The 11,656-nt window shown below is 41.1% G+C and overlaps 1 protein-coding gene across 1 annotated transcript; it reads right to left on the reverse strand.

Annotated features, from left to right (window-relative positions):
- Positions 1–269: 269 nt before the first annotated feature.
- On the reverse strand, positions 270–11,221 carry LOC119316994 (CCAAT/enhancer-binding protein zeta-like). The gene is made up of 16 exons (XM_037591380.1): positions 10,218–11,221; positions 8,955–9,030; positions 8,115–8,234; positions 7,654–7,729; positions 6,581–6,649; positions 6,337–6,417; positions 6,146–6,217; positions 5,846–5,938; positions 5,377–5,571; positions 5,143–5,226; positions 4,897–5,040; positions 4,606–4,695; positions 3,151–3,233; positions 2,794–3,075; positions 2,152–2,389; positions 270–1,338 (listed from the first exon to the last, which is right to left on the reverse strand). The coding sequence occupies exons 1-16, from the start codon at positions 11,080–11,082 to the stop codon at positions 658–660; spliced, it is 3,249 nt and encodes a 1,082-aa protein (XP_037447277.1). The 5' UTR covers positions 11,083–11,221; the 3' UTR covers positions 270–657.
- Between the last annotated feature and the right edge of the window lie 435 nt (positions 11,222–11,656).

Genomic DNA, 11,656 nt, shown 5'->3' on the forward strand with positions numbered 1-11,656 from the left:
GATGTGAGATAATCATCTACTCCAGATGTAATATAGACAGACCCTAAACATTTTGCATTTACATTGGGCGTGCCCCTCTGTCAGATAGAGGCCTCTAATGTGCAGTGTGACATGTTGAATATTGCTTGCCAGTTTTCCATGCTAAGGGTGGGAGATCTTGGCAGTTCTCTCGGAGGGTTTTCCTAGTAACAATAATAATCTCCATGTCTATTATGGCTCTCGGATTTAAGGATACCCATTTTATCCATGCTGTGGATGTTCTTATTATATGTTTAGCGCAGATATTTCCCAGATATTTTATGAAAAAATAACAAATTTAGGTGGATATAGCTTCTTCATGCACCCGGTTTACATAATGTAGGAAAAAAATGTATGCAACATACAAAAAATGTCAAAATTAGAGAATCCAAGCTGTTACACGCCTAGACGAGATGATGACTGATTGGTTAATTCTCCGAGCCTGATCACACGCCGGTCTTTCTTCCTGCAAGAGCTAGCGCGTCCACACCGGCAAAAGGACGGGCGGAGAGGAACTGGTGGCGGCGAGTGCCAGAAGGTAAGACCAACATGTTGCCAGCCGCTTGCGTCTTCCAAAACTACAAAACTTTAGCGAGCAACATCGCCACAAACATTTTCCAACATGGTATAAGCTCATTCTCATTCAGATCTCTTGGACCTCCTTAGTGATCCCGACTGTTTCTGTCCTCTCTCCTTACGGCCCACACTGTCCCCAGCTTCCTTGTGCTTCCGCTGCTTCTTCAAAGTAGACTTCTCAGCCTCCCCCTCCATGAGATGTTCGTACTCTTCTAGACTTGCAAATGGAGTTGAGCGGCTCTTTCGCTTTTGCCCACGGGCTGCAGCTGCAGCCTTTACATCGGTAACATCATCATCTGAATCGTCAGCACTCTCGTCCACATATGACATGTTAAGACCATCATCTTCATCATCATCCTCGTCGTCATCTGAAATGTCATCCAACACATCAGCATCACTGTCATCTCTAAGCAAATCCCCTTCCTCCTCAAATGCCTTGGCGTCCAGATTGTCGTAGTCATATTCTCCATCCTCCGCAGACTCATCTTCCAGCTCCTGCATCTCGTCATCACTTTCATCCACCTCCTGCATCTCGTCATCACTTTCATCACTGACATCATCAACGTCATCAGCTAAGAGCTCTCCAGTATCTTCATCCAGAACTGAAGCTTTCTTCTTTGCCTTGGGCTTAATAGGGCCTGTCTTGTTCATGTAGAAGCGGTGGAAAACAACATCTTCTGGAGGAACTTCATTTTCTGCCAATTCTAGCAGATCTTGTCCAATGAGATGATGATTCAGGTCAAGCTGCAGACACAAACACACACACAGACGTACATAGATCAGCCAACAGAATTGCGGCAGTGACAACTCCTATATATGAAGAGGGAGTGCCACATGTGCTGTCACATGATGATAGAATCCATAACCGAAAAGATAGTCAAAGGTCATCACTAAACATGAGATCAGGTAAAACATATGCAGTTATTTTTATAGTTGCCAAGACAAACTAGAAATCATCACGTACTTTCAGATGTATAGACAGGTTGATTTTACGTATGAATGTTCAAATTAATTATGAAGAGCATACATATGCAGGAAATGCTTGTGAAATGACACTTAGGCCTGATCAAGGTGTCACTGGACCTAAATGGCGCATGCCCATAGGCCATAGCTGCAGGATATTCTCACTTAATTCCAAATGTAACAATGAATATTCTTATGCAGCCACTGCCTAAACGATGGAAGCACACAAAAGATAGCACTAACTCAAAGGAAGTAACGAACATGTGAACAGTATACGAGTGATTACTACTTTACTAGTGTACTGTCCATGACACACACGGACAGTATCTGCTACGTGACAAAAGGCACTGGAATGATACTAATGCGGTCCCCTCATATTGGTGAAGCTACAAGAGATTATGGGAACCATGACAGAACGAATATATGACAAGTTGACAGCTATATAGGTGATGTTTTTTTCCACAAGTTAAAAAATAAAAAAACATGAAGAAGTCATTGTAAAATCCAGAGATAAAACATCTTAGAAGAGAAACAACACAAGATGAACAATTCAAATTCAACAAAAGAAAGTAAAGGCAAATAACAAATTCATACCTTTTTAGCTGGTGCAATTTGTGATCCACCATGCCATTTCCCTTCAGCAATGCGGTTTCCTTTTGGTTTCTTCTCCATGAATTTGTCAAGGAAGGCAGGAAGCGACAGGTCTGTCAATGGATCACCATTATAGACAATATTGTTTCCAGATAGCAATGTCCTAGCCATTGTAAATACTGACGGGTGCACATGTGAGGCCAATAACGTTAGCTCCCACCAACTAGCACGATCCGCGTTGCTGAGAACACAACAAAAAGCACGAGTGATCAAGAACATTGTTTGTATTTGTAACAAAGTACAAAAAAGGAGAGAAAATTGTGAAATAGTATGATGTTATAGATTATTAGGGATCTTGTCAAAAAATGGTGACTGATTTTGTATACCAAGTGGCCAATTCTATTTGAATTTTTTCTTGTAATTGGATTGCAACAGTATAGCATTTTGAGATGAACTAGATTATCAAGAATGCTACACGATACTGCCACTAGCGTTTCAAAAGAAATAAACGGAAATTTATTATACACCTGGATCAGATAGTAGAGCTAATCCAAATTAACATGATGCATACCCATATTTCTATCCTTGCATTATCAAACATAATCTGAAAATTTCATGCAAAATATAGGATTAAAAAGACAATACCAGTAAGAAGGCTCTCTGTGTCGTGGATTATATAATACATGTGATGTCGACCCCTCAGCTGATGCATTGGTTTGACCCTTCTCATCACTAGCGGACACTTTTACTTGTTTCGTAGCATCAGAATCATCCTCGCTGTCAGAATTGTATTTCTCAAGTGAAGCCAACATACTATCCTGTTTGATTGGACTTGTTGAAGCAATAGCAGGGTCCTCAGGATTCTCTACTATGTCTTCGAAGTGTTCGATACCATCATCGACAGATTCATTCTGGAGCACAATCGTCCTGAAGATTTTGATGTAAATTATGTACTCAATAAAATTCAGTGAGATCATATGGTATTGACAAGTAACCACATACCATAATGGTGGCTTTGTTTTAAGGACCTCAGACAGTATGAAAAGGCATCCACAAGCATACTGTGGAGGGCGTTGAAGAGCCACCTGTTCAGAGACATCACAATTTAGTTATTAGAGCATCCCTAGTTCCATTCAATTCCATAATCACAAATAATACAGGTAAAACTAAAAGATTCAATATTTCGGATTTGTAATTATAGTCTAAACAACGATTAGATTTTAAAAGCCTTCGCCCAGATTTCTTTCCCTTTTCCCACATCCCACTGTAGGACAAGTGGGTGGTGGAAAATATAATATATAAATAAAATACAAACACATCCCTTATGATATTGTCACTTTTATGTCATATTTCAAAATATCAGTTCTAGTTCTTTTCTAAAATATCACAAATCACGAAGCATGTAAAACAGGCATAAGAGTTGCAGTGGGAGTTTCTACTTGACAACCTACTATCACAAAAATGGTGTAAAACAGAAATAAGAACAGCACAAACCATGTGGTTAATATTGTTTTGTGACCAAGTGTGAACTTGGCTCTAATCATATTGCGGGAACATATCTTATTCTTTTACTGGTTAGTACTCAGATAATGACAACATCACCTAATATCCAATTCTGAACCCAGGCTCATCTGCACCTGGTGAACAGTAAATTCAAAAAATCCGGGTTTTTTTTCATGGAAGATCTTTGAGTGCGTGAGATGCGTGCCAAACTTCAAAGCATCTGGACATCTGAGTAGCTCTCAGCAAAAACAACAAAATCAGGTCCCAACAGTGCACAAACAGTAAAGTTTTTCAGACCCCAAATTTGTCTTTTTTGCTGAGAGCTACTCAGACATCCAAATGCTCTGAAATTTGGCACGGGCATCACGCACTCATGAATCTTTGTCCACACAAAAATTGGGATTTTTTATTATTATTTAGTGTTTGTAACGATATTTTTGTTCACTCCCACCCTGTAATCATATCCCTAAGACTAACCCCATCGTGGGCCCATCAAAACTAGTACAAGAGGCATAGCAGACACCGTTTCTGATACAACCTAGGGTGTGGTGGTCATAGCTGTGATACAACTCAAGTATTTACCTTTGTATGTTGGAAATGACGTAATTTAGACCTGAAATTTTGCATGATTGCATCTATGTACAACATACTCTTCCATATTACTACAAATTAGGACTTACTTATGAATCCCATTTGCACAGAATTTGCAACTTCTGGGGAATTTCCACTTGGAACTTTCATGTGCAGCTGTGTAGTTTTTAGTTCCAGTGGGCAGTGGTGTTAGTGCTGTATAGTAGTAGCGTAACTAATGTTAGTCCTTTATGCTCGTCCTGGGCGACAGGTAACTGATTAAGGCATAATCGGCTTATATGTCGGGAGCCCACGACAACCATTTCTGTGATTACGAACTTCTAGCAAATTTAAGTAATATATTCGCATCGTTAGAAAACATACCTGAAGCAGACGCTTCGAAAATGCAGCTACTCTCTTCAGCATTACATCGTTCTTCATTGCTTTCACCAACAGACCCAGAAATAATTCCGGCTGAAATATGCAAGACATGATTAGTCGGGTAAACTATAGAAAGATGCCTAACAACATATAAGGGTGAGGCGCAGAGCTACTTTCTTCATGGTTATCTTGTGCCAGGGAAGAGATCTATAAACCATGTTATTGTTCAAAGATCAAAGTACACTAAAATAAAGAACACACAGAAAGCATGGCAAAAGGGCCGGCAACTGAAACCTTTGATGAAGTAACAGCTGAAGGACTCAAAAGTTTCGCATATAACGCACGGTAAAAACGGTCACTTGCTATCTGATTTTTTGTGGAGATCTGATATAAAAGCATTAACGCCTGAACACCAACATTGAAGTTCTCAGAGTGAACCTACATGCAACAAAAAAATTGCTAGTTAGGATCTTTACAGGAAGCTATTATGTCCTTCAGAGAACAACTCAGCAATGTACTTTCACTGGTTAATAACCTCACCAGTCTAAAAAGAATTGGTGTCTGAACTTCCACAATATCATCAACTTCAGAGCTTGCAACATATGGTAACGCTCTATTTACGCCCTGCATAAGATGAACTATCAATAAGAACTAGAGACACAAGTCAGGAACCAGTCTGAGCACAAAAAAAGGGGCATATGTAAGCATACTGTTAGCACATAACACGACGAAGCAAAGACAGTACTAGGCAAGTCTGCAGAGTGTGAGACATACAGATAAAAGGGCAGAGAGAAGGCGGGAATCCATCTCTAAATCTGTTCCTGCTGGTGGATCCATTTCATGGTTTCCATGTGAATTGGAGTCGTTGACCTTGTCCTCTCGCCCCTTTGTTTTCCCATTTTCAACCTTTTTCTTGCCATGTTTACTTTGTTTTTCTCCTTTACTATCACGAGGGCAAGACATGAGTACCTGACAACAGTGCCACAGAACAATAAAGACAACTTCAAATATTTAAAAGCAATTAACCCCATACAGGTGAGGAGACTATGAGGATGAACATAAAGCCGTAGAAACAAAATTGAAATATGATGTGAACTTCAGAAGTTTAAAAGAAAATAGGGCCAACAAGATGGCGAACTGAGGATGTGATGAAAGTAAACTAAACGTTGGCAGGAGAAGGGTCATCGCCAGTAAGAACGCCTAAGCACAGCAAGAATTATACACTTATGAACCACGTCCAAACCTTGAAAACCGCAATGTAGACATCCACCAACCGTTTTGCAATTTTAGGTCCATCTCCTTTACTGGTAAGAAAAATATGGCTCAAAAAGTTGACCTGTACAATAACAACTTTAGTTTAGAAGGCAAGATAGCACATTTAAAATAAATACATCGTAGTTTGGATAGATGAGCATATCCCGGTATTCAGAAAGTAAAACTTTACACAAATGTTATCTGTAAGAGAACCAATTTACCAATGCGCTCTGTGTATGAAATTCAGAACCAATGTTTGAATAAAATAGTAACGGAAACAATAACATACGGCTTGGTATTTGGCCCGAAGCCCAACATGTGGTCTGAACAGAAATGAGTCCACCTCATCTATCACAACCATCTGCAAATTTAAAATGTCCGAGAACACACAAGTGTTAAGTTTTTTATTGATTTCATGAGAAAAATATAACGTAGTTAACTATACTGATCGAACAGACAATTTATGACAAATGCATATACCTTCATATTTGGATGAGTGGACAGAAGACCTGTTAACAGATATGCGGCACTTGATGCTGCCCTCCTTTCAGGATCTCCAAGCTGCAATAGTTTGCATCACGATGACTAAGAATAAAGCCGCTGCCCGTAAGGTATTGCTTATCATAAGTAATATATATAACATTGCACTATAAATTAATCATATCTGCTTTGGGTACATCATAACAAGTGAAAATGGAGAAATGGCAGAAAAGTGACAACTTACTTTGTTAACAAGAGCTGTAAGTAACCGGCGTTCCTGTTCAGATTTACTCTTTAGAAGGGCAGAAACTGTCTGCAGAGAAAAGAGGAAAACAACAAACAAGACACATTTCATGACAAGGAAACACAAAATACTCTTAATGATAGTAATAGCACAAATCAGTGGAAGCATGTCTATTTTACGAGGCTAGGATAAGTAAATCCTCAAAATAAAATGCCAGCCATTTCCCAGATCTCATGAGGACCAGTGGCCGAGCTTCCAGATTGACCAGGAATTGGAAACCAAGCAGTTGCAGGCAAGGACCAGTTTTGAACCTCCTGATGTTCTATTTAATTAGGTAATTTTGCTTTCACCAGTTCCTGGAGAACTTCGGTTGGTTCGACAAAATTGCCGCCAGAAACTTCTACTCAAATCTTCATATTCAGTTACAAAACTAGTTTGGTTTTAAAGTTTTCTGGTGCCTGCCAGGAATCAAGTTCCCTGCAGGAAATAGCTAGTTTCCGCCAAGATATTAAAACGTAAGACATATCTGGATAAGTAACTGACTTGAAATTCTATTATGGCTTGATAATTCCGTGTTAAATCGGTTTGAAAGATGACGCGGTATCAATTCAACAGCTGATCCCGAGATTTAGTACATTTGGTACAGCATCAACATATCTCCACTCACAATATGGTCAAAGCTAGATTAGATGTTATGCAAGTTTGTCGAGGCAAACCATGCTTAGCTGCCTCAAAATCGTACTGTTCTTCTCCGTTTCTATATATAAGACGTTTTGGCAGTTCAATTTGAACCGCCAAAACGTCTTATATTTAGGAACGGGGGTAATAGCAATTTCTATCGCAGCTCCAATGCATCTTGCCGGATGTTTGCGATTATGTTTTGATTTTTCACAACTACTTTACTGTTTTCGATATTTCCAAGTATCAGATGTGATGTAGAAAATGATAGGATATGCCCCACTATAAGTTCCCCAATTGATTCTTTCATTCTGTGACGGTATAATGCTAGTCTTTGCCCAGAATGAGAGCAAATAAAAAAGTTTGTTCCATATGAATCCACGATTTGGGCTAACCTTCATTGCTTTGTCCTTCAGGCTTGGCAGCATATCTTTTAACGCATCCTCCAGTGCAATAACAAACTTCTCATACCTGTAATAGTATTAATCATAACATTCAAAACTGAAAAAAAATCAATGACCAGGCAAGATAAAGGTGTCACATGTAACAATGGTAATGGGTCCCACATGCCAGCCATCAAGGTGTCACATATAACAATGACCAGGCAAGAGAAAGGTGTCACATATATCTTGCCATTGTTATATGTGACACATTTAAAATGCTGACCAATAGAATAATAATAAAGGTGTCACATATAACAATGGCAAGATAAAAAGTCTAGTGCCTTCATTCGATAATAAAGTGTTCCTAAATTGAAGGCTTATTTCTTCCAGAGTCCGGACCTACATATGGCATCTACTTGGATCCTGGATGACTGAAATGTAAATAGCCAGATACATAGTGGAGTGAGAAATACCTCTGTTTCAAGCAGTCTTCCCAATGCCAGAATAGGAGAAGCGAGTAGCCATCTTTTGTTTCAGGTAAAATGTCTAATGGGCGCTGAATAAGACTTTTCAACTTACGATCAGGCAATAACCTAGCAAGAGAATGTCATCAATATTCAATAACCATGATGACAAGAAATAAAAGAAAACAGAGAGCTTATGCCGTAAGAAAATAAATCTGGCAGTGCTAATTAATTAGTCTGGTTAATGTTCGAGAAAGTGTCACTCATAAAACAGCCGTGGCCCTCTCCATTCGTTTGTACACATGCAGCGTGATTCTTCTAAAATTAGCATTCCCACATGACTGTCTCAATAAAACCAAAGAACAGGGGATGGAACAGCTGCACATCATTCCCGAACCAACAAGGGAATAGATGGAAACCAAAGCCAGTAACATGAGACAGTCTAGTCAGATGTTAAGAGCAAGAAATTGCTATGCGGGAAAATCAAGCCGTGCAAGCTTCAAGTGCATGTGCTACGAAATGCTTTTGCGGGCATGTAACTTCTTGTGCCTGAACTTGTGTAAGCCTAGCAGTCTAGAAAACACAAAACAAAGAATAATCAATTGGAAAGCATATTTGCACCAGTAAAGAAGGGAGCCTTTACGCCTAATAAAAGACCAATGGTGCAGCCCATTCAAGTGGCTCCCGCAAGGATGAGTTCCAATTTGAGAAATGGCAGTAAGATTCAAGGAAAATAAGGTAAGAAATATAACAAGATAAATGCCACCGATTTTGCTTTAGTGTGTCCTCAGGAGGGAAAGGTTCTATAGCTACAAGGTAACAAAAGAAAAGAGTTCAGAAGATGCTAACCTCATTTCGAACAACTCCCTCAATGCATCAAAGCCTGTGAATGCATACCTTTTACCAACCTTTGATGCTACCATACCTGTTGTAATTTCGTTTCCAAAAAACAGAAAGAACCTCTTTAGAATACTTATCAAAGAAGAGAACAGAAACAAGATGATCTCCAAAACGGCATATTGACATTGAAAGTCCAGCTATACCGAAGATTGCAAACAAAAAATATGAAGTAACCCAAAACAAAACAAAACAAAACATGCTTCACAAACTTAGAACTGCAAGAAAGCTAATTTCCTGTATGCACAGACATAAAGCTTTGTCCAAGCAATATCCATCTTAGCTGAACTGCATGTTATATAGCAAAAACTGATAGTTCACAATTAAAAGCCTGTGATTTGAAACGATATAGATTTGCCATTCATGATAGACCTTAACTTTTCAATAGATGGTGGAATTTATCTGAAAATTGTGCTACTTCATCGATGTCATGATGGCCTTGTGTATCTGGATAGCCCGGCGAGGTTCTAGTTCTAAAAGGATTGACTACATACTTATATTATTAAGTACCAGAATAAAACCGCAACCTCAGTTTTCAAAAGGAAATCTACGAGAAGATGAAAGTAGATGCAGATGGTAACTTCAACTCAACAAAGTGAGTCATCTCGTAAACCTGAGCAATCTTTCTCCAGTGGCAAGGAACGCATTCACTGACAAAGACCTCGCTGGTGTTCACATAAGACCAGTGGCAGTGATTAACTGATTATACTAAGTTGCCGACCATACACTACCGAATGACAGCAATGCTAATAGTCCAAACCTATGGCGGGCATCTGCCACTAAATAAAGCCTACTGCACATAACAAACATATGATACTCATCTAAGTTTTTCTAGTGACTTCAAGTTGGTTTTATATCTTAAAAGGTCTAACATTTATGCGATTTCCATCTAACATTCATGATTCATTTTTGATCTGAAACACTGGATATTTTCCTAGTTGCAGTCACATTTAATGCAATCAAATTGCTTCCAAATGCCACTTTTACTCAAGCATTACATACTTACATGAGATTAAAAAAACTGCCACTGTGATTGTAAAAGTTGATAAGTTGTCAGGAATCAGGATCACTTCAAAACATTCTTCCCTAGCTCAGTGTCTAGATACAGGAAGAATCTCAAATGTAATCTAGCTCTGTTTCCATGATCTACGAAGCATTATTGCCTCAATTTGTTCAATACGCAACCACGATGAGCATTTCAATAGTGCAACTCACCGAGGAGAGAGTCAAGCGCCCTCATGTTTGCAATTGGATTGTCCTCGACTAGACATGTGAACGCCGACACCTTATCGGCTGATGTACCAGACTTGGCCGACATCTCCAGGAGCTTCAGATCACCAGTTCCCCGCCGCACCGAGTCATACTCCCTCGAGTATTGCGCCATGAGCTTCTCCGCCAGCTCCCGCTTCCGCTCCACCATCCGCTGCATCTCCTGAAGCCCCACTGCTGGTGCGGCATGCTTACGGTCGCCTAGGACCCTGACCTCCAGCTCAGCAGCATCAGCATACCACTGCCCGGAGAGAGCACCGGCCTTTACAAGCGGGTAATTGGTGGTGGCACTGGTGGTGGCGGCGGTATGAGGGCCATGGAGCTCGAGAGGATGCGGCTTCTTGGTAGGTTTAGGGTGTTGGGGGGGATCGGTGTTTGCGGGCGCTTCTGGGGTTTGGGGGTGCTTGGGCGGTTTGGGGGCGCTCATGGGGCCCGACTTGCGGAAGTCGGAGTCGTCGAACCCGGAGGAGTTGCCGGCGCCGGGGACAAGTCCCAGCGATGAGGCGAACGAGGCGACGTCGGACTTGATCGCGCCAATGTCATCCTCCTCCCCACCGGCGGCGGGCTTCTTCTTCTTCTTCTTCTTCTTCTTCTTCTTCTTGGTGGGATTCGGTTCGGGACTTACGTCGGACTTGAGCGCGTCCGCGCCCTTCTCTTCACCCTCGTCGGCGGCGGGCTTCTTTGATTTCTTGCTGGACTTCAGCTTGGGGATTACATCGGACTTGAGCGAGTCCATGCCCTCCTCCTCCCCACCAGCGGCGGCCTTCCTCGCTTTCTTTGCGGACTTGGGCTTAGGGTTTAGCTCCGTCATGGATAGATGCCGCGGTGACGAGATATGCAGGCAGAGGCGAGGTGGGGTATGGAGGGCGAGGCGGCGGCTGAGGGTGGCGCCGGTGGGGGGAGGACTGGAGGTGGAGGAGGCGGCGGCTGAGGGTGCTTGAGCAGGCAGGGCAACTCCTATTTGCAACTAACGCCTCTCCGCGAACCCCTTCTCCTTCTTGGGCCCGGCCTAAAAACATACCGGTAAATGCGTCCAATAAATGGCCCTTTCGCACAGGCGAGCTCTCTGGGTGGCCCGGCCCATTTATCTAACGTAGCGTAGCTTTTCAGTACTGTTTTCTGGGAATTCAAAATGTCTTCGCTTTTAGAAAATGTTTGAGATGTCCAAAACTGCTCATGTTTCAAATAATGTTCACAAAGTTAAAAAATAAACAAGTTTTAAAAAAAAGGTTCATTGAAAAAAATGTTCACAACTTTTTGAACCGTCTGATACAGTAAAACATTTGTTTTGGAATCACCCACCACAATAAACCATTGTTTATGGAACCATCTGCTACAGTAAATGGGCCGGCACAGTTGAACTACGAATGTGTGCCGCGTCCCTG

The sequence above is a fragment of the Triticum dicoccoides genome, chromosome 6A (genome assembly GCF_002162155.2).
Source record: "Triticum dicoccoides isolate Atlit2015 ecotype Zavitan chromosome 6A, WEW_v2.0, whole genome shotgun sequence".
Lineage (NCBI taxonomy): Eukaryota > Viridiplantae > Streptophyta > Magnoliopsida > Poales > Poaceae > Triticum > Triticum dicoccoides.